The 24392-nt window shown below is 38.8% G+C and overlaps 1 protein-coding gene across 9 annotated transcripts in view; it reads right to left on the bottom strand.

Annotated features, from left to right (window-relative positions):
• rfc1 (replication factor C (activator 1) 1) overlaps positions 1-14950 on the bottom strand; it is a 138830-nt gene extending 123880 nt beyond the window's left edge. For 6 of the 9 annotated variants that reach the window (XM_069924920.1, XM_069924921.1, XM_069924922.1 and 3 more), the window contains exons 1-3: positions 14874-14950; positions 8523-8645; positions 8313-8388 (exon numbers count right to left, since the gene is read on the bottom strand). In XM_069924920.1, coding sequence (XP_069781021.1) covers positions 8313-8388; positions 8523-8645; positions 14874-14876 — 202 coding nt within the window. In that variant the 5' untranslated portion in view covers positions 14877-14950. Of the gene's footprint in view, positions 1-8312; positions 8389-8522; positions 8646-11653; positions 11737-12727; positions 13351-13771; positions 14018-14873 lie in introns of those variants that run through there. The other 3 variants (XM_069924927.1, XM_069924925.1, XM_069924924.1) reach the window with 3 other exon arrangements.
• Positions 14951-24392: the final 9442 nt, after the last annotated feature.

Below are 24392 nucleotides of genomic sequence, written 5' to 3'. Positions count from 1 at the left end.
ATTTACATAACTATTCTTTCTTTGTTGATAAATGGTTTCAATATTTGGAGAATATACATTTAGATATACTTTGAATTGCTATTAATACTTATATTTTTTTATAATTCATATTTTTGGCTCCCCTTAAGGGAGCTGGCTGATGGAGTGGGTGGGTGGGATGGGGTTTTTTTGTTGGGTTGTTGTTTTTTTTAATACATATATATATTTCTGTAAAATTAATTTTTGATTGTTATTAGACTATGTTATACTTTTATTATCTTTTAAAAAAAGTTTGGAAAAAAATTCATGTAACAGTCGGTCTTTATCCCCCCCCACCACCTCCACTCTTTACAACAAAGTAGTCAAATAAATTACATCAATACAATTAAAGTTAAAAAACTGAAAACAAAACTGAAAGAAACACGTCCTCTGCATCATGTCCCACTTCTTTGATCACATTCATTTCCCTGCTGAAATAGTACCGCTATTTTGAAAAGGGGGAAAACTAATCAGTCTGAGTGCCAATATATTTCAAGCAAGGTAGCTACACCTTAACAGATGTACATTTCTTCCTTATGTGATTTTCTCCAGGGGAATGAAACAATGCATTTCCACATTCCAGCTTCCACAAAACTGCTATACACTTACTGGCAAGTCAATCTTCAACAGAATTTGGTATTTGGACAGTCCAAACTCACATTCCCGATATTTCCCACTTTTATAATTTTTTTTTTCTTAAGTCCCCTTGGTCTTCCCAGAAAGGTCTTACCTTTGTACCTTTTGCCAGGAAGAGTGGACAAAAGTTCCAGCCTCAACACCACACCTAAAGCACATTTCTGAAATTTCTGGCTTTGATTTTTATGGTGAGGTACAATGGAAGCAAGAAGTTGTACTGCACCATCCTGTACCTGGCATTGATGACTCCAGTCACACTGTCCAGACACAGGTCTTACCACCTTGCTAGATGGAGAACTCTGCCCATAACATTGGTGGGCAGAAATAAATGTGTCAGAATGAAGGTGATGCCAGGGCTCCAGTATCTTTTTCAATCATTACCCATTAATTGTTGTGCCCAAGGCCGGCTTCAGGCCCTCACTTTAGAATTATATAACACATCTTAGAAACATTTACACACATTTCCTGTTGAATTAGAATCTCCACATTACATCTAGGCAGGGTCATAGATGGTCCCAATTTTTCCCTCAAGATCTTATTTGCAGATAGCAGAAGGTATTAGACAAATCCTATTTGTTCCTCAACTGCTCAAATGATACAAGCTGCCTTTGTTTGTAACAATCCTCAATAAACTTGATCACCTTCTGGCACCAGGTGTCTACAATTTTATTATCTAGAGGCAAGAGTATTAAGGTGTTTTTGGAGACAACCCTATCTTCAATCCAATACATCGATTTATTCTTTGGCATGTCTGAAGTACATGCTTTAGTATGGAGTTATCTGTTTCCTTTGAAATTAAAGACCCATTTATATATAAACTCAGCTATCTTTTATCCTTTCGCTTGTAGTCGAATTTGTGCCCAGTTTTTTTGGGGGGATGCCTCCCTCAAACCATGAAGTGATAAATCTTGCCTGGGATACCCAGTAATATTTTTTTAAATTAGGTCATTTTAAATCCTACCCCCCCCCCCCCCACCCCCACCCCCCACCAATTATAGTCCAACATTAACTTTTCCATGGAGATTTCAGCCACTTTACCGTTCCACAGGAACCACCTGACACATTTGTTGAGCATCTTAAAAAAGCCCTGTGGTAACAAAATGGGTAACGATTGAAGAAGATACTGGAGCCTTGGCATCACCTTCATTTAGACACATTTAACTCTGCCCACCAGTGTTATACGCAGAGTTCTTCAACTAGCAAAGTCCTCCTAAATCTTCCGGAGCAAAGGGAGATGATTAAATTTGTACAAATTGCACAATCAAAGTCACCTTCAAGACAAAATGAACTTCTACCCATGACTTTGAACAATAAAACTTCGGAAGACTGGTATCATAAGGGGATACAACATTGGAGGATTGTTATGAAAAAGGTCTTTTCATGTCATTTGAGCAGCTGACTTGTCCAATAAGACCTTTTTTGTTATCTTCAGTTATGATCCTTCCTTTGGGCCAATTTTGCCCTTGAAATGACTCCACCAGGACTCAATGAAAAGGAGAAACTACTCTATTTTTAAAATTTACTTTTTATTGATGAGTGAGAGCCCAAAGCCAGGTTTCCACAAGTCTAGGGTATATGGGAGTCAGACTTAGACACAACAATTGACAAACAACTCTACTCAGATCTGTATCAGGGAAATTTGATGGATACTATCAATGCCAGGTATAGATTGGTCCAATATAATTTTCTCCATTAACTGCACCTCAACCCACAGAAATTAAATACAAACCTGAGTTATCAGAGATGTGTTTTAGGTGTGGTATAGAGATCGGTTCCTTTTTACATTCTACCTGCCATTGCACGAAGGTGAGGCACTTCTGGTATGACCTCTGTGATACCTTAACTAAGATCATGGGAGTCACTTTCCCAGTAGACCCAGAGCTTTATCTTCTGGGGAACTTTACCATGGTTGATAAATCACTAACTAATTCTCAAATTAAATTCACTGAAATTGCCATGTGTGGCCAGGAAATGCATACCAGCATTATGAAGTCCGACTCCCATGATTATGTTGTCTTCAGAGATGATTAGTTGTATCCCACTTGGAAAGGATAGAACATCTTCCTAAAATCTGGCAGCCTTATTTAGAGCATTATAGGTACTTCATTGACGCCAATATAGAGATGAGATTACTACTGGCTAGCCAGAAGACCTCAGTAAAGATTTTAAACACTGGTATTATCGTGTCTCCATGTTTTATTTTATGCACTGACATTGGATGACCTTTTTTCTTTGTTCTTTCTGTGTTTAAGAAGACTTTATAGAGGGGAGGGGTGGAGGGAAGGGTTTTCTTGATGTTTTGCATTTGGTATGATTGTTGATTGTTAAACATATTAAAATGATAATTACAAAAAAGATGGCTCAATAGCTTTAGTGGACATATGAAATATAAGTGCTCATCACAGTACTAAAAAACAAAATTAAAGTGATCAGAGAACAAGATTCTCACAGCATGCCAAATGATAGGAGGCAGTTGCAGAGAATGCAAATGCAATAGTCATAATTTACTATCATGTTCTTATTCTGGAAATAATCCCAACAGATAACAAATATAACAATGTCATCTCAGACAGGAAAAAAATTGGGAGGTATAATTTCTGACAAAATACTGAAATGTATCCTTTTAAGATGTAGTGATAGATCACCTAGCCATAATAAGATGAAAAAGTACATTGCAGGGGGGCGTGGCAAGATGGCGTAGGGAGCGGACGTGCCTTCCCGGTCTCTCCCAGGCAGTTATATAAATACCCGTTTTAAGAATATTTCTTTTCTGTTAAAAGTCTTTGTTTTGTTTATCAATTGTTTTTAGTTTAAAATGGCAACAAAGATTAAGGAAAATAGAGTTCAAATACAGAACAAAACCACACTCTCTGACTTTGGAAGAAACTCGGCCTACTTGCCCAGACAGAACCACGGAGTCAAGGCTGGAATCTTCTTAAGAACGGAGCTCATTAATTGGACTGTCGGATAAGCTGGCCTTGGACACCCCTCTGAAAGATGGTGATGAATATTGATTTGAAATGTTTTATGAAGATAAATTGCAGTAATTGGCGTTGGTTGCCCGTGAGTTTTAAAAATCCAGATAACATTAAAGTTTATTAGTGATTTTTTTTTGGATGGAATATCGGAAGGATGAACTTATTATCTATAAATACGGAACAAAATTACATTCTTTGACTTTGGAAGAATTTTGACCTATTTGCCCAGACAGAGTCGGAGTTGGTGCTGGAATTTTCTCCAGAACAGAACTTATTAAAGTTGATTTCGGACTCCTTTTTGAAAGATGGCGACGAATGTTGATTTGAAATATTTTCTGAAGATAAATATTTATATGGAACTCCTTGACCTGCAATAAGGTTTATCAGTGATTTTTTTTGGATGGAATATTGGAAGAGTGAATTTATTATCTGTGAGTATGCATACATTGCAAACAGATTTTAATAGTTTTGAAAAGGTTTTTTTTAAAACTAAACAACAAGATCAATTTAATATTGAGAAAATTGGAAAAAACGGAAACTTTATTAAATTTGGAAACTCAGTAGAAAGAAACTATGAACAAGATTGATGATTTATAAAATTAAAGTTGAAGGAGCAATGTCCAAGAAGAGTTAAAAATTTTGAATAAGTTTTTCTTGAAAATAAACAATAATTTCAACTTAACATTGAGAAAATTGACAAAGTGGAAAATTTGATATTAAATTGGGAAACATGGAAGAAAGAACTTATGAATAACATTGATGCTTTAGAAGATCAAGACCGAAGAAATTATGTTCAAGAAAATTTTAAAAGATTTGAAAAAACTTTTTTTGAAAGTAAGCTACAAATTCAACTTGAGACTGAGAAGAATGGAAGATTTAGTGTTGAACTGGGATGTTCAGAGGTGTTTTAATTCAGTGGATGAAATTCAGGAAGACTTGAAAAAAAAATTTAAAAAAAAGCTTTTATTGATTGTAAACAATGTTAAACTCAGTGTTGGGAGGGTGGAAAGGGTGCAAAATTTAATATTAAGTTTGGATTTTCCAAAAAAAAAGAGTTTATGAATAAGATTGGTTAAATTGATGGACTGGGGTTTTATGGATATAAGAAATGATGATTTTTCGGTTTATACGTGTATTTTGTCTGCCTGGGGGGGGGGGAGGGGGTGGTACTTCTGCTCCCGAAAGTCACTTGTGGTTTATACCACACCCATTTGGGTTTTTGGGAATTAACCACCACAAGGTGGTTTCCTAAGGGGTTAGGGGAGGTGGGGGGGTGAAAATTTGAAAATTATTTAGTATCTATTATGTATTATACTAAGTCAATTTGAAATGAATGTATGGAGATACTATAAATAAATTACAAAAAAAAAGTACATTGCAAATCATATCTAGGCAGACAACACAATTTTATAATAAAATCATTTGACAAAAGGATTTTTTTAATATAAAAGATTCAAGTATAGTGGTTAAGGGAGAACTAGTCATAGTTTACTTTTTTTTTTAATCTGATATGGAACCAAGCAAAAGGTTGTTACTGAAAATAAAGGCTATAAAAGGTTGCAGGTTTGTAACATTCTTGCATGGAGAAAAGATTGATTTAAAGGGCAATAAGAAAAAAAGTTTCCAGGGTGCCATAGGGATTATTCTGGGCTACTAACTATTCGCAGCTGATCTTGGATGAAAGAGTTAAACATACCCATCTTATCAATTAATCAAAACTACACAAGAAAATGGGTGTGAGAAAAGCTGATACTGTCACAGGGAAGATCTAAAAATTAATTGAATAGGCAGAAGAGGGCAGAGATGAAAACAAATCAGTCAAATGGAAGACCACACTAGGCTTCATCCTTTATTCATTGAAGTATAGAAGAAAGACCTTATTGAAACATACAAGATTCCAAAAACACTTGACCGCATAAATGTAAAGGATATTTCTCCTTAAGGGGAAACTTTGAACAATGGATTGTGAGTTAAAGGGGTCACCCTTCTCAGATGGAGATGGAAAAATTTCTTACCCATAGTTCAAGAATCTTTAAATTGCTCCACATTTAGAAAGTTGTGTAGTTTGCAATAGACTAGCTTTGCGGAAAAGACAGACATTTTTTGCACTAATGACTAGGATAACAAAGAACAGACTGGAAAATGCAATGCTACTCCTATTTCCATTTCTTACTTTTTAATTAAAAAACAATAGTTTACCACTACTTGAAAAATATCAGAAGTTGGTATGCTGAGGGATCTTAGGCTACAGAGGCACAGAAAGTAAACATCTAAGGCACATGCATAATGCACTACATTGCAAAAATAAGCAAGTCTCATTTGTGATGTGCAGGTCTTTGTTATAGTTTCATTTCCAAAGGAAGGGTGTATTTGCCTTGGAAGTCAGTGCAGCATACATTCATCAAGTTGCTTTCTAGAATGGAGGGGTTGTCCTGCAAGGACACAGCAAACCTATCCTAAGCTTATGCGGGGCATAGAAGAGTGATCTTACCAAGTCATGCAAGATTCTGAATATATGGCTGTTTCAGCTAACAAGAGACTGAACACTAGAGGGAAAATCCACATAGTCAATGTCATTTAAGCAGAAAATAAAAAATAATTTATTTCATACAGGGAATAGTAAATATTTAGAAAAATCTTCTTACCAGAAACTTTAAATATTACGGCCATCATATTACGGGAAGAACATGGATGCTTTGGAAAGGGTGTAGTTACAAAAGAAATTTATCAGGATACTGCTTTACTTAAAGATTATGAGCTACAAAGAGAGTCTGGACCAACTAGAGTAGCTTTCACTGGAATGTTGGAGACGAAAGGGACATCTGATAGAAGTTTATAAAATAATGAGAGCCATGGATAAATAGGAAGTCAGGACCTTCACCACACTCCCTCACCCATGTAAAAATGTTAAATACATAGATGAGAAGGGGGAAAGTTTAAAAGTAGATATGTGGGGCAAGCAAGATTTTTTTTAAATATAAACACAAAGCAGAGTGTTTGTGCCTAGAACAGGTTGCCAAGGGTAGTGTGAAAGCAGATAGAGTAATACTTTCAAGAGGCTTTTACATCAACATGAATATACAGGAAAAGGAGGCTCATGGATCTTGTGCAAGCAGAAGAGATTTAGTTTACTTTGGCACTGTGTTCGGCAAGACATTATGGATTTAAAGGCTTATTCTTATGCAATCTTCTTTGGCTTGGCTTCGCGGACGAAGATTTATGGAGGGGGTAAAAGTCCACGTCAGCTGCAGGCTCGTTTGTGGCTGACAAGTCCGATGCGGGACAGGCAGACACGATTGCAGCGGTTGCAAGGGAAAATTTGTTGGTTGGGGTTGGGTGTTGGGTTTTTCCTCCTTTGCCTTTTGTCAGTGAGGTGGGCTCTGCGGTCTTCTTCAAAGGAGGTTGCTGCCCGCCAAACTGTGAGGCACCAAGATGCACGGTTTGAGGCGTTATCAGCCCACTGGCGGTGGTCAATGTGGCAGGCACCAAGAGATTTCTTTAGGCAGTCCTTGTACCTTTTCTTTGATGCACCTCTGTCACGGTGGCCAGTGGAGAGCTCGCCATATAACACGATCTTGGGAAGGCGGTGGTCCTCCATTCTGGAGACGTGACCCATCCAGCGCAGCTGGATCTTCAGCAGCGTGGACTCGATGCTGTCGACCTCTGCCATCTCGAGTACTTCGACGTTAGGGGTGAAAGCGCTCCAATGGATGTTGAGGATGGAGCGGAGACAACGCTGGTGGAAGCGTTCTAGGAGCCGTAGGTGGTGCCGGTAGAGGACCCATGATTCGGAGCCGAACAGGAGTGTGGGTATGACAACGGCTCTGTATACGCTTATCTTTGTGAGGTTTTTCAGTTGGTTGTTTTTCCAGACTCTTTTGTGTAGTCTTCCAAAGGCGCTATTTGCCTTGGCGAGTCTGTTGTCTATCTCATTGTCGATCCTTGCATCTGATGAAATGGTGCAGCCGAGATAGGTAAACTGGTTGACCGTTTTGAGTTTTGTGTGCCCGATGGAGATGTGGGGGGGCTGGTAGTCATGGTGGGGAGCTGGCTGATGGAGGACCTCAGTTTTCTTCAGGCTGACTTCCAGGCCAAACATTTTGGCAGTTTCCGCAAAGCAGGACGTCAAGCGCTGAAGAGCTGGCTCTGAATGGGCAACTAAAGCGGCATCATCTGCAAAGAGTAGTTCACGGACAAGTTTCTCTTGTGTCTTGGTGTGAGCTTGCAGGCGCCTCAGATTGAAGAGGCTGCCATCCGTGCGGTACCGGATGTAAACAGCAATACTGCTCTGTATTTATATGTATTCTATCATTAAGTAGATCCAGAGCCAAGGTTAACCTATTTTGAACACCAAAGGGAATTAGAGGATACTAGCATCAGGCAGGAAAGTAAATCTGATTCACAGGATTGACTACAAGCTACTAAGTGCACTCATAACAGAAGAAATAAATGCATTTTAAGCCACATGTCCTAAAGATGGAGAACAGTACCTCTGTTCCTGGATTCAAGCATAGATATTCATGATGACTTGATTATGAATTATGGCAATACTGACAATAAATTAAAGTGACCAACAGCAGTGAAGAGCAATCTTAAGGGGAAAAAACTTAGAAAGCCTAGTTCTCTCCCTTCTACCCCCACAGGATAAATAATATCAAGACAATTTTCCAAATACTTTACCCGAATCATAAATAATGTGCTTTTTCCTGTGTACTGGCTTTTGTTTTGCTGTTTTTAAATTGCAGGAGTCTGTTCTCTGAAAGCACAAAGCAAACATGCCAGTCAGATTGTATCATAGCAAACAGGATCCACCCAATGGTGCAAGTTGGTAGACCTTCAATACACACATTTAATTGAATCAATCCGGGTATAGACAAAGGACAAACCAACCTTGATATCAGCTTTCTTCATGTTTGACAAACCTTTGCCAACATTTTTCATTTTGTTCTTTTCTAAAGCCTCTTTCCCAGGCTTCTTCCCTGCAGGACACACATCAAAAAATCTTCTGATATCCTGTGAATAAAAATTGTAAAAGTTTTCACCAAGAACTCACTAGACCGAAGTACATTTTATTATTTAAGCAAGAGTACTCAAAAGTCTGAGTATTCCAACATGAGCACATTAAATGGCCAATAGTTGTCAATACCCATAGGTTGCACAATTTGTCAAATTGCTACCTCAAAGCTCAAGCAACCTGGGTTCAATCCTGACCTTTCATGAAGAAGCTAAGCAGGTTCAGGTCTGGTCAGCAAATTTCTGTGAGGGGCGCTGGACCAAGTGGCAACTCTCAGTCTGCCTTATGGTAGAAGTTAAAGAATTTCATGCACGTTACATTCTAAATGTAGTATTACCTGGCAATAATGGAGCCTTTACTTATGTGGAATTTGCTAGTCTTCCCTATAACCAAGTGTTCTGGTTTCCTGCCACATCCTTAACTTAGTAGGCTAATTAGACACTGAACTGCCCCCTAGTAGGTTGACAACCATCATCAGCAAGGGGTGGGAAGAATAAAATGGTCATTATTAGAACAGGATTAGCCCTATGATTGATCAATGTCAGTTTTGACATTAAGGCCTTATTTCAGTCATTATTCCTCTCCACAATTCTGAACTACCAAACAAAAATCTGAACTTCTAACCCCAAAAGGAACCCAACAGTAAATTGAAATTTCACTCATACTAGATTGGAACATTAGGCTATATCCCATTAAAAGACCCAGGCTTGAATCAGGCACTGTCTGCAAGGAGTTTGTAACATTCTCAGTGTCATTGTGGTTTCCTCCAGGTGCTCCAGTTTTCTCTCGCATTCGAAAGATATACAGGGTTAAAAGTGGTCACATGGATAAATTTGGGCAGCAAGGGTTCTTTTAAATTTTCAAAATTTAATTTTTTTTTTTTTTATAAATCAAATGTACTGTCTAGTTCCTAATAAAATAACTGTTCAATACATCAAAATGTTACTGAAAACACACAAAACCATTTTAGAAATTAATTAGAGACTGCAATTGAGATGTAGGTTTTTAAATAAAACCATAATTAGCTCAATATGACCTTTTCTTTTTAAATCATCTGAAAAATTCTACAATATTGCAGGGTATCTTGCATAAAATATGGGGGGAAATATTTCTTGCTAATTTTTCTTCACACCAGTGAAAATCCAAACAGAATGAGGTGCAATTTCAACATCACCATGTGAGCAGACTATCTCGCCAATGTTTTAGGCTTGAGAAGTTAAAGTACGAGTAAAGATTTCACTGAGTTACAGAGTTTGGAAGGCTGATCTGAGATTTAAAAAAACATCAGAGAGGAGGCTTTCAGCCACAGAGGAAGCAATAAAAGGTGCAGAGAATGGCAACAACATGGAGGTAGGTTTTGGTGAAAGCATCTGGGGTTACAAGCTACCTAAATGGAATACGATGTTGTTCTTCCAGTTTACATTTGGCCTCAACAAAATGCTGGAGAAGCCAGATTAGTGTCAGTAGTGGGACAGGGAACTGAAATGACACACATTTCACAGTCCACTCAGTTTTCATTCTTCGGTTGCAGTGGAAAATAGATCTGAACGCTAAAAGTTCAGTTCTCATAGATTCAGCCAAAGTAGCACAAGGTTTTGGACCTCTCTTGGTTTCTACCCTAGACTTCTTGACTTCTGCTGTGGACAAGAGATGAATTTGTTTCTGCAGACATCAAGGCAGGTTTGGATTTCAAATGTGATGCCCAGAGTTGGCCGGTGAGAATAATCAGTCCCTATACAGGGCAAAAATGTACCAGTTCTTCCCTGCTGATTAAAGGCTCAGGCCCAAAACACAAACTGTCTTTTACTTTCTATGAATGCTGCATTCTACAGTCCACGTGAGCTGTACCAGCTTCTCACTCCATTCTCCAACTTCTGCTGATGCCTAGTCAATTAAAGTTTAGGATTTGAAAACACTTATTTCAGGAGAGAGAATCTGTGTAATATTCATGAATTCATATTTCAGGCTCATCCAACTCTAAGAAATAATTCAATCTCAAAGTGATTTATATGTGCAAATGCAAGGAAAGCAAAACTTGTCACAGGTTAGTGACATGTCACTGACCTATTTGTACATGTACAAATAAGGTGACATGGAAAGGAACTGTCAAAGTAACAACTACTTTGAGATAGCTGGGTACAGGCTACTCTTCACTTAACATTAGCTCCAGCTTCATACCTCCAATCCCAGATACTTTTTTTTAATTCTCTCTGTATTGCAGAGTTTGTTTACATTCGTTATCGCTTTACATTTCTTTATTTGTTTGCAGGCATCACTGTGTAGTTTTTTTTTTGAACTACCAATAAGTGGAAATTCTGTCTTGCCCGCAGAAATAAACCCTCAGGGTGGTACGTGATGTCGTGCATGTATGCTGACAATAAATCTCAAATTAGAATCTAAAATCCTCACCTTAATTAACTTCAGAGACAAGATTTTCACACTATCAAAACCAACATAAGCCTCTGCAAAAAGCAGGACATTAAAATTGTACAAAAATGCAAATCTCCATTGGATATCCATTTACACATTTTGATGCATAGGAAGTACAATATAAAAATGAAGTGATTTTACTGCTTGCTTCCTTTTGAATCTTCATTCAATCTTTAAGAATGGACCGAAAGGCACAAGTACAAATTTAACATTCAGACTACCAAGATTTCTCTCCTCACTGTCACCATTAGATTTCATCATCATTAATTTAAATGCATCAAAACCTACTTGAACAGTGGTTAAAAAAGGAGCTGCATTTTTTTTTCTTTTTTAAAAAGGGTTCTTTAAAACCAAGGTAGAAATGAAAATAACACCTCCTTCCCATCAGTGTAGACAGGAAGTGGGATCTCAACATGTCTAGTTATTCAGCTAGGGCGTCATCGTCAGCGAATTTGTGGGGGGGGGGGTGTGCGCGCGCACGCACACACAGGACTAATCACATAACCTTGGGGTGCCCCTATGTCAATGGGCAGAGAGGAGGAGGCAATGTGGACGATCCGCACTGATTGGGACCTACCAATGAGAAAACCAAGGATCCAATTGTAGAGGCATGAATAATCTCAGATACTTTAGCTTGGCCACACGTTTTGCTAGTGTAATGGTGTTGGACACTGAGCTGCAGTCAATGAACAACAGCAGGACATAGATCACTAGATAACAGGAACACTTAACACAGTGCAGTAGCAACTAGATTGCATTTTTTGTTGACCTGGTGAAATTCATAAGCATGGATTTGTCATTTTAAACCCGACAATAATCCAGATTCCTTCCCTCACAGCCACCATTAGATTTCATTGATAATTTAAACACATCAAGACACAATTCACCAATAAGAGTCAAAATGCCCACAAATATCACAATCCCAATTGTTGCTTTTACTTCTTCAACATTATGTTCACAACACTCTTAAACTACACCTTCAGTTCACCAGATCTCCAATCACCACATCCTATTCTAAATAAAACATTGCCTACCATTTACCCCCCTTTCCTCTTAACCTGCATTGTACATATTCACTCAGTATACATTGCCAATTCTGAATAGCAGATGGTTGAGACCTTCAAATTCATATGTGTAAACATCAGTAACCATATCAATGTCACAATTAAGCACAGCAAATACTCCACTTACTTAATAGCTTGAGCTAATTTGGCATGTTCCGGAGGACTCTTACTAACTTTTACTGATGTACCACAGAAAATATCTGGTCCTAATGTAGCACATCTTGGCACAGGAACTGTTCTGCCCAAGACCACTGTACTTTCCTCTATACCTGGTGTTATCCAAATTATTCTAATACTTATTTATTTATGAAATTATTACATTACTGGCTGTACAAATTGACTGGTCTGGATAGTATGCAAAACCAAGCTTGTTAGTGCATTTCAGTGCACATGACAATATACACTTCAATGGCTTCATATCCTGTAGCATACTTACCTAGATTCTCTCCTAATTCTACAATTCACTTCTTTCCACAACTTCAAGCATCTTACTGATACATTACTAAACATATTCAGTAATCCAGAAAAAAAAATTTCCTGATCCAATATAGAATATTGAATATCTTGGAAATAAAACAGCACTTAACGTTTCTAGTTTAATGTTCAGTTCTGAGATTTCTCAAAGATAGCGATCCACAAATGTTGATGAAAGTATTTTCCAATTCTAATTTCCTTCTGGGCTTATAACCTCACCAAACAACTCTTAGTCACAAAGTATCCTGCTCAAATCATTGAAATAGTGTCAATCAGCTGGAGTTAAACAAAGTCTGCATATACGGAGTTGAGAGTGAAGCACAAATCTGCTGGAGAAACTCAGCAGGTCACACAGCACCCATAGGAACCCACGACAACTAGCATTTCAGGCCTGAACCTGATGTGAAGCAATCTGTTCTACAAGCCTACACAGGAAAACTTGCTCAAATCTTCCTCCACTGCATTGACAACTACATTTGTGCTGTTCCTGCACCTATGATGATCTAGTCAACTTTACCTACTTTGTTGCTAACTTTCAGATCTTAAATTCGCTTGATCCATCTTTGGCAACACTCTCTCGATCTGTCTCCATCTCAGGAGACAAACTCTCCACGGATATCTTCTGTAAACCTACCACCTCCCATTTATCTCTAATACACCCGGTCTCCTGTTAGGAATCCATTCCTTTCTCTCAATTCCTCCTGCACCATCATATCTGCTCCCAGGTTGAGAATCTTCCATTCCAGGACATCCAAGAAGTCCTTCAAAAAACATGGCTTCCCCTCAACTGTGAGCCATCAACTCAGCCCTCACTTCCATCTCCTCTAATTCCTGCCTTAGTCCCTTCTGCACGAAGATACAAAAAGGACAAGTTTCCCTTTGTCCTCACCTACCACCCCACCAGCCTCCACATCCAACATATCTGCTGCAATTTCTTCCACCTACAATGCAATCCCACCACCAACACATCTTTCCCCTCCTATCTCATCTTTCAGCAGAGTCCATTCCCTCTGGAACTCCATCAACTCATTCCTTGTCATTAATCATCCCTCCTCAGAACCTACTAATGATCACAAGAAATGCTACACTTGTGTACTCACCTCCTTTCTCACATTTCAGGGCCCTAACCAATCCTTCCAGGTGAAGCAACACTTTACCTGTGAATCTGCAGGGGGTCGTCTACTACTTGGAGTGCTCTTGATGTGGCCTTTTCCAAATCAGTGAGACTGGGAGATTATTTCATTGAGCATCTTCATTGTCTGCTGCAATATCAAGCACTTCCTAGCGACCAACCATTTTAATTCCACACACCATTTCCACATTGATAGGTCTATGCCCTGCCAGGCAGAAGTTACCCCCAAATCGGAGGAACACCACCTATTCCACCGGCACATGCTGCAACTAGATGGCATCATCAACTTATCCAATTTCTGTTGAACTCCTTAGTTACCCCCCCTCCCCACCCCCCAGGCTCTCTTTCCCTGACCTTTCCTCCAGCTCCCCACTTGTTCCTATTCCCTTCCTTCTCCTATCAGAGCTACCCTCTCCTGTCACCTCACAGCTTTTTTTTAAACTCCTACCCTCCCACTTGTAACCACCCATGTCCACCTGTTGGCCTGTGCTCCTCTCCCTGCCCTTTCCTACCTACTCTCCTCCTCCTCTACCCCCCCCCCACTTTTAATTCAGGCATCTGTTTGTTTTGCTCATACTGTGACAAAGGGTCCTGTAACATGGGCCTGTGGATGCTGCGTGACCTGCTGAGTTTCTCCAGCACATTTGGGTATTGGACTTAAATCAGCACGATTCACGAGATAGGCAAATAACTAAACCAGTGAGATTCTCAAATGAACGTCGCTCCTCCGGCTGAGGGAACCTTCGCAGAAAGAGACGATGGAGATTCGCGTTGTGGTTCATATGCAGAGACAACTCTCGGAGAGAACTGCGTAACCAATTTGGGCAGAACCCGCCCCAGCTGCTCAGACACGCATTCAAAGGGCGGTGGGAGCAATATTAAAGCAAAATAAGCGTCAGGGCAAAGACGCCTGTAGAATCTGGCAAGAGCCAGCGGAGGGGTGGGGAGGGAGGCGCCACCAAGGCGGACACCCCGATCCGGTCCAGCCCTGCCCGGCCCGGATACGGTCCCCCGCTCCCTGCTCCGGCTGGGAATAACCGGACAGAGACTGCTATGCGAGCAGCTCATACACGGAAAGTCCCGGAGCCAGGATGTGCCTTACAGCCCGGCCTACTCCATGATCTCACCATGTCAACGGTCCTCCGCCGCTACATTTGGCGCCAACAATTTCAACGCGCAGGCGTGCGGCGCACAGGAATGACGTGGCTCAGATGGCAACCCCGGGCTGGGTCAAGTTTGATTGATAGCTGCAGTGAGCAACTGGACCAGTGCGCGAGCTGTCGCTTACCCTTGGGTGCAAGATGCTGAATGCTATTGACTGGCTCGGAAATGTTTCACAATATGCTGTACCTCAAGAAGTCTACGCCTTCCTATCGCCTCCCCAGCAATAGTAACTCACCAGAGTGCATTTTTGCAGTTAAACGTTACAGTCTCAAAACTCGAGTTGCACTCGGATAATCAAGGCAATAACACAGAAATGGGCCCTTCTAGTCTGTATCCAACTATTTTTTCTGCCTAGTCCCACTGATCTGTGCCCAGATCATAACCCTCCACACTTCTCCCATGCATGTACCTGTCCAAATTCTTAATAAAATTTTTACATTGATCCTGTATTTACCACTTAAAATGGCAGCTCATTCCACATTCCCACTACTCTCCATGGGATGAAGTTTCTCTGCCAGCCCTTCCCATGTTCTCTTCAAACGTTTCCCCTTTCACTCTTAATTCTGTAAGAACTGTGCACAGTAGCTCAGGTGTGGCATCATAAATATCTCACATAACTGGACATGCCCATTTCTAAACTTCAACCCTCTTGCCATAAAAGCCCAAATGCCATTTGTCTACCTAATCACTTGCTGTATCCATCTGCTATACTTCTGCAATTCTTCACAACACCAGAATCCCTCTGCATTTCATTCATTTTCAGTCTCTCTATTTAATTGATAGTTTGCCTGAAGATTACTCTTGTTAACTTCAGACTTTCAAACAATGAATTCCATTTGCCAAATCTCACTCACTAAATGCATCTATATCCTGTTGCATAGTTAAAATGTCCTTTCAACATGCCCTCTCATCCATTTTGTGTTATCAGCAAGTTTGAGTACCTTACACTCTGCCCTGGATCCTTGCCAAATCATTAACTTAAACTCATTAATAACAGAGGACAAGGACCAATTCTTGAGGTACACCATCTCCTTCCAACCTGAAAGTGACCCATTTATTCTGAATCAAGTGAAAATCAGTTACCAATTTCTGCTAATACTTTTCCCCAATTCCACAAGTTCGAATTCAGACATCTGTCCTTTACATAGTACTTTATCATACATCTTCAAAACTAAGTACACAACATATTCAGATCATCTTGTGAGAGATGAGTGAAACTACTATGAAAATATGAGAGATGAAGAAAGCTAGTATGGATACATGTGTAATGAATAAAGCCAATATGAATAGGATAAGGGTAGATAATAGAATGTAGGAAGTAAAATTAGTCTGAATAAGATAAGGGTCTTCTAGCCTTAGACAGAGTCAGCAAGTTCCGCATATGTAATTAGTAAGCCTTAGACAGAATTGGCAAGTTCTGCATATAAAGTTAGTAAGCCCTGAGGGTTGGGAAGGTGTGAATAAGGACAAAGGCAAGTGAATAAGGACCTCTACACTGAAATGTTGTATAATAAATGTTTTTTGTTCTCAATTTTTGTCTCAAGCAAATTCTGTGAAGGTATTTCTGTTTCTCACAATCTCAATGGACTGCTTCTTATTAAATCCCCAAGAAACTCTGGAAAATGTGTTCAACTTCCTATATCTTTCATAAAACAATGTTGATTTGATTACATGAAGCATCTCTAAATAACTAGTAATTTAATTCTCAATTAAAGACTAGCATCTTAGCATCAGATGTTGAACTAACAGTCATCCACCTTTCATCTTCATCCTGTTAGAAACAGAAGTACCTTCACAGAAATTGTCGAGACAAAAATTGAGAACAAAGAACATTTATTATACAACAATGAAAAGTTGGGTGCTTCCCCTTACCATGGGAATACACACATACACTGGGGCTCACCCAACTTTTATACAGTTTATTTCAGTATAGGAATACCCTCCCCCTTACATTCTTCTGCCTCCTGGATAGGTTTGGCATTAGGCAATCCTGCCTGCCTACGTGCTGTTTCTGTGCACTTGGAGGACCAGGGTGGGGTATATCATTATTCTCATTGTCCTTATTTACAAACCTGTGAATTTACACCTTCCCGACCCTCAGGGCTGTGTCCTCTTCATATGTAGAACTGGCTAATACTTTACTAATTACATATGCAAACTTGCTAATTCTATCTGGGGCGAGAAGACCCTTATCTCATTCATAGAGTGAACTTGCTAAAGGCTTGTCTAAAGGCTAGGAGATTCTTATCTTACTCAGACTGATTCTGCTTCCTGCATTCTAATATCCATGTCTCATCCTGTTTGTACTGGCTTCATTCATTTACCCATGTATCAATTTTAGTTTCTTCATGTTCATATTTGTATATCAGTTTTTATCATCTCTCACAATCCCTTGAACACCAGCATTATATTTGTGGCTTTCCAGTACAGTGGTATCTTCCAAGACCTCTGTGGGGGGGAAAGATGGTGGCTTCACCATCTCTGCAGCCACTTCCTTTAAAATCTTCAACTGCAAGTCATTGGGATCTGGTGAATGTTTCATCCCATTAGTTTTTCCTCATACATTGCATATCATTGTAGCAATTGCTTCAAGTTTTTCCATACTTTTTGAAACCAGCTATCTTTGGGACATTTGCAGTGTTCCATGATGAAGACTTATGCCAAGTATTCATTGAATTGATCTGCCATTTCCTATTTTAATTTCCCAGTTTCTCCCTCTAAGAATGTGACAGAGAATGTTTTTGGGAGATAAAAAAACCTGCCCCAACTTAAGTGTAGGTCACATTCAAACACTTTAAAACAGATCTTATTTAAAAGTACTGAAGCTCTGCTCATGCTAGACATGTCAGGGCCTCAGAGCCTTGCAAAAGCTTTGGAGAGTGCTCAAGAGACTTTACTAATGTATTGTTGTTTACCAAAAGACAACAGATGAAAGAACTTGTCGGAGCCACAGACTGTCTAGAGTGGAACTTGCTGTTCTAAGAGGGTCATGTGGTTTTGCAAGCAGAGAGAGTCAAATAGGTTTTTCTCTGTGAGAGAGAGAGAGAGAGAGATCAGTGCTACAGTTTTACAGTCAACAGCAGCTGAAACTAGAACAGGGCAAGCTGGCAAGCTTGTGAAAAACCCAATTTGGAAGGCAGGTTGTAAGTGCTTAGTTAAGTCTGGTCAAAGCCCTTGTGGTTCATGCAAGAGGAGAGGACTGGCTGTGTAATGTTTCACTTGAATTAAAAGAACAAAAAAAGAACTCTGTGGTGACTTAAAAGAAAGAGGTTATCATCTGGAAAACCCTGAGGGGGCAAGTTTCTTCGGCAAGTCACTGAAGTGGTTGATTAAAAGAAATCAGTTGCGGGTGTCCAGTATACAACAAATCTCTCTCTGAAAACTGACAAGAACCTTCCTGAGCAGAAATGATTTATTTTTCAAGCACCAAAGCCAGGTGAACTTTATAAATGTTAAACTCTGTGCACAGTATTAGAATTGCTTGATACTGGTGAACTTGAAGGAGTGAGAAGTGAGATTGGACTGTGAACCAAAGAAAGTTTCTGAACTTACACACACATTATATATACGAGAACTTAGAATTAGAATGGGGTAAAGTTAGGTTAGTTAAGTCAATAGTGACAAGTTTAAGTGTGATTCTGTTTTCATGCTTAAAGATAATTAAAGGCAACTTTTGTTTAAGTAACCATTGGTCTTGGTGAATATCTATTGCTGCTGGGTTTTGGGGTCCTCTGGGCTCATAGCAAGAGTCTCACATTTAGCTTAGCAGCCGCCACAACCTCCTTTATAATCATAAAAGACCATGCTTACAGCAGATCATTTATAACAAGCCTACAGACCACAAGTTGAGGGAGAGGCTGGGTTGCAGCAAGTCAACCCAGAAGAACAGGATTTTTTTTGACTTGAAGGGAAATTCTTTTTTGAATTTTCTTTTGTCATCAATTTATAATCTAGCTTGACATATTATTTGTTTATTATACAAGTAATATTTGCCTTCGCTGCAGACCACCTATAACAAGCCCATCAGGAAATACCAAGAGGATCCTTTCCTACAATATTTTTATTTAACCCTACCTCACAGAACATAGTCAAATCTAAAAGAGATTAAGTAATCTTCTCCAAGGTAGATTTTGTGGTATCATGCTCTAAGAAATTATTCCTGACACGCTCCACTAAATTCTCTTCATGGAACCCATACTAGTTCAAATAGTCCAATCAATATGTAGATTAAAAATCACTCAAGATAATTGCAGTTCCCTTTCTAAATACCTTTGATATTTCTCCATTGGTGTTTAGTCCTAATGAGAAGTAACACCTTGGGAAATCTACGGACTACTCACACCCATCCCATCATTATTTCCATCCATACCAATCCACTATCAAATTCACTATCAAATGCATCTATTTTAACCACTCAGCACTGAGGCAACACCATCCTGGATTAATTGAGCTAATCCACCCTCCCCTTCACCCACCAAGCTTTATTGATGTCAAAGTTTGGACCTTACATAGATTTCAGATCATAGAAATGGGCCGATATGTGACACATAAGATTTAGCATTGAAGCACATGAAGAATGTCGGTGCTGAGCAAGCGACTAAAACAAAAGTACAGGAAAGACACTTGTGCGTCAACAGCACTAATATTTGTAGATGGTAGGACAAAGCTCTCGTAAAGAATCAGGATGCTAAAGAGTTCAGTAGAAAAGCAACAGAATTGAAGCAAAACTTTCAAACTCAGGAGTAGCATTATGTTCCATTCTAGATACTACACTTAAGGAAGGACATCAAGATTCAGTAGGTGTATACAAGAAATTTACCAAAATGGGTACAGAGATTTCATCTCTATGAAGGATGTAAAAGGGGAGATCACTGCAAGATAAATAAGGCACATAGAAAATTCTCATCACAGTGGATGGTGAATCTCTGGAATTCTCAGACCGGAGATGGAAATTGGATTATTAGAAGTATTTCAAGTGGAGGTGGAAAAATACTTAATAGATAAAGGAATAGAAAAGAGTGGAGTACAGCAGGGGCCAGCCATAATCATGAAGTAGTTTCCTTCCACACAGGAAAGATGTACTGTCTAGTAGACCAATTAGCCACTAAAATACTCCAAGTGGGTGCTCATGTGAAAGAGAATAGTTACTTGTGTGGAAATGGATAGATGGGATGGCTAGGAGAGTTAGCATTGTATCATAGGATTGAACAGCCGACGATGTCATGGAAAATATCAGAAAATATTAAAGATAATGGGCAAACATGGAGGAAAGTTTATTTCATACAGCACTGTTAATGGCAAGATTCAATGGCAATTTTCAGAATCAAATTAAATACAGGAAAAAGACAAATTTGCACAACTAGGAAGAAACGAGAAGTCTGTAGATGCTGGAAAATGGGAGTAACACATAAGAGTTTTTCAAAATACTTGACAAATATTATCCTTTTTATGGTATAGTGAAAGACCATTTAACCTCCTGCCTTGTCCATTTTTTTTTTTTTAAGTTTGTAGTTCTCCAAATTATTTTCCCCACTCCCTTTTAAAAACTTTGATTGCCTTTTTCCACAAACTTTAGTCATTGAGTTCCAGATTATTACAACTACCTAATGTAAAGAATGATTTTCCCCACACAATACCCTTCATCTCCCAAACATTTGCCAATCATTTTATACACATGTCCCCCTAGTGGCTGAACCTTCCAAAAAAAAGTTCTCTATACAATAAATCAAGCCCCCTCATGCTGTATTAAAACTAATAATATTTTTTTTCAGATTTATAACATTTAACAATTTCATACAATTTGTTGGATTTGATAAAAAGAGCATGCTTAAATCTTAACTCAGTAGTTAGATAATTTAACTTAAATAAAAAACAACTAAATTAACTTGAATAAAAACAGTATTCATATCAGTTGCTGTGAAACTACCAGTTTATCAAAAGAAAGCATTTGGTTTATTAAATATCTCCTTACCTGCTCCAGCTCACCAATAACTCCCGATCAATGTAATTAATTCATAACTGCCCTTTTAAATAGTCTGTTAGGGGTGGCCAATGACAGACCCAAATCTAGATAAATATATACAATGCAGTTTCAATCACATTTGTATTCTTTCTCTAATCTAAAAGCATATCTCAGAAAAAAAATCCTCATTCTTACAGTCCTTCTTGTAATGAGTTGATTGTTATTGAAAGCCCCTCTTCCAACATTTTTTTTTGTTACTAAAAGGCTGTTAATGCTCACAGAACAATATATTAGCAAAATATGCTTAATGCACATGAGGGTTTACAGAGTAGATTTCAGATCACAGCCAGGTGAAAAGAATCAGTGGGTAAGTCATCCTTTATTGTTCTCAATTGTAGCATTCAGAAAATTAGCAGGAATAAAAAGCAGATTGATAGATTAATTTACTTAATAGGAATAGTGCAAGATTAAGGGGTTAAATCTATCAATGTTCATATATTCTGCTGCTGTTTTCCACAGAGGATTTGATACCTGCAAGCAGGAAAGGTGCAGTTCTTCAAATAATTGGAATGAAGTGCAGAAACAAACCTGGTTGACAACATTTGGCAGGAGTTTACCTCCCCAATATCCAAGTCTTTGATTACTTGAATTTCATTTCCTCAAATAAATGTTGATCAGGCAGGACTCTGGTCCTTTAATTGTAATTCTGTCATAGAAATAATCAAAAGGTGAAATACAAAAAAAAACACAAAATCAAATAAGAGAAAAAAGATGGCATAAAAGGGGGAAATTAAAGAGATAGGAAAAAAGATTTAAACGTCTCCCAAATTTTGAGATATTTCTTGGGAGTAATTATGATCAGATTTTGAGAGTGCAAAAGCTTTATGTTCCTGTTAGGTTAAAAGGAGGGGCAAAAGGTTTGAGAGAGCCGTGGTTTTCAAGGAATATTGGAAACTTGGTTCGAAGAAAAAGGGAGGCATACATTAGATATAAGAAGCATGGAGTTAAGGGGATGTTTGAAAGATACATTGAATGTAAGAGGAATCTTAAGAGAGGAATTAGGAAAGCTAAAAGAAGGTACGAGGAAACTATGGCAAGCAGGGTGAAAACTAATCCAAAAGAGTTCTACAAATATGTTAATGGTAAAAGGAAAGCTAGAGACAAAATTGGTCCCTTAGAGAATCAGAGCGGAAAACTGTGTGTAGAGCCTAGAGAAATGGGGGAGATATTGAACATTTTCATTTCTTCGGTATTCACTAAGGAGAAGGATATTGGGAGATGTGAGATAAAAAAAGCAAATTGGGTAAATATGAGGAATATAGAGATTACAAAAGATGTAGTTTTAGGGCTTTTGAAGAATATAAAGGTGGATAAGTCTCCGGGACCAGACGGGATCTTCCCCAGGACATTGAGAGAAGTGAAGGAAGAAATAGCAGAGGCTCTGGCGGTAATTTTCCAAATGTCATTAGATATGGGGATAGTGCCGGAGGATTGGCGCATTGCGCATGTGGTTCCGTTATTTAAAAAGGGTTCAAGGAGGAAGCCTGGCAACTATCGGCCTGTAAGTTTGACATCTGTGGTAGGTAAATTAATGGAGAAAATTCTTAGAGATAGTACTTATAAACATCTGGATAGACAGGGTCTGATCAGGAGCACTCAACATGGATTTGTGGGAAAAAGGTCATGTTTGACCAATCTGATTGAATTTTTTGAAGAGGTGACTAGGAATGTGGATGAGGGTAGCGCAGTGGATGTCTATATGGACTTCAGTAAGGCCTTCGATAAAGTACAACATGGAAGGTTAGTTAAGAAGGTGCAGTCTTTAGGTATAAATTTTGAGATAGTCAAATGGATTGAACATTGGCTGAAAGGGAGAGGCCAGAGAGTGGTAGTGGATAATTGTCTGTCAGGTTGGAGGCCGATGACCAGTGGTGTGCCTCAAGGATTTGTATTGGGCCCATTGTTGTTCATTATATACATTAATGATCTAGATGATTGGGTGGTAAATTGGATTAGTAAATATGCAGACGATACTAAGATAGGTGGAATAGTGGATAATGAAGAAGGTTTTCAAGGATTGCAGAGGGATTTGGGCTGCTTAGAAAAGTGGGCTGAAAAATGGCAGATGGAGTTTAATGCTGATAAGTGTGAGGTGCTTCATTTTGGTAAGAAGAATCAGAACAGGACATACGTGGTAAATGGGAGAGCATTGATGAATACAGAAGAGCAGAAAGATTTAGGAGTAACGGTACATCATTCCCTGAAGGTAGAAACTCACGTGAATAGGGTGGTGAAGAAGGCTTTTAGTATGCTGGCCTTTAAGAATCATTGCATGGAATATAGGAGTTGGGAGCTGATGTTGAGACTGTATAAGACATTGGTGCAGCCTAATTTGGAGTTCTGTGTGCAGTTCTGGTCGCCTAATTATAGGAACGATATAAACAGAGTGGAGAGAGTGCAGAGAAGGTTTACCAGAATGTTACCTGGGTTTAAGCATCTAGAGTATAGGGAGAGATTGGACAGATTAGGTCTTTATTCTTTGGAGCGTAGAAGGTTGAGAGGGGATTTGATAGAAGTATTTAAGATTATGAAAGGGATAGACAGAGTGGATGTGGATAGACTATTTCCGTTAAGAGGAGGAAAGATTAAAACAAGAGGACATGAGTTAAGAATTAAGGGGCAGAGGTTTAGAGGTAACATGAGGGGGAACTTCTTTACTCAGAGAGTGGTAGACGTGTGGAATGAGCTTCCGGGAGAAATAGTGGCGGCGGAGTCAATTGTATTATTTAAGAAAAGGTTGGACAGATATATGGATGAGAAGAAGATGGAGGGTTATGGGCATTGTGCAGGGAGGTGGGACTAGAGAGGGGTGTTTGGTTCGGTGTGGACTAGAAGGGCCTAATGGCCTGTTTCCATGCTGTAAATTGTTATGTTATGTTATGTTATGATTCATTTAAATGAACTAACCCCAATCTTTAATGGCTTCTTTGATGGATAACTAGTAGTTAGCTATGCATTGACAATGATTTCAAAGGCAAATTTATTGGCCAGATACTTTTACAACAAAGTCTATGAGGAAGCAGGATAAATAAATCAATAGGTCACAAACTATAATTAAATGTTAATAAACACAGTTATTTTGATCATATGTACAATTAAATTCAAACTAATTTGAAACAAAATAAGATGTGTAATTATCACTGTCATTCTTAAGTTGCCTTCAACTTTGTTATGCTCCAAGAAATAAATTGGAGGTAATATTTGAATTCTACTTGAAATAATATCAATTGTCAGGTGTAAGTGTAAGAATCATTTCTATGAAAGAATGTGAAAATTACAATCAAAGGAGCTTTACCAGATCAGAGTCCTGCCTGATCAACATTTAATTGAGGAAATTAAGCTAAAGTAGTCTTGGATATTGGGGTGATAAACGATACTAAAACTGCCAAATGTTGCCATTATTCCACCAAACTGAGAGCAACTTTAAGATTCCATCTCAAAAATCCAAAAGTTGTTATCA

This window comes from Narcine bancroftii, chromosome 3 (assembly GCF_036971445.1).
Source record: "Narcine bancroftii isolate sNarBan1 chromosome 3, sNarBan1.hap1, whole genome shotgun sequence".
Lineage (NCBI taxonomy): Eukaryota > Metazoa > Chordata > Chondrichthyes > Torpediniformes > Narcinidae > Narcine > Narcine bancroftii.
This window is presented reverse-complemented; position numbering and strand designations above follow the sequence as displayed.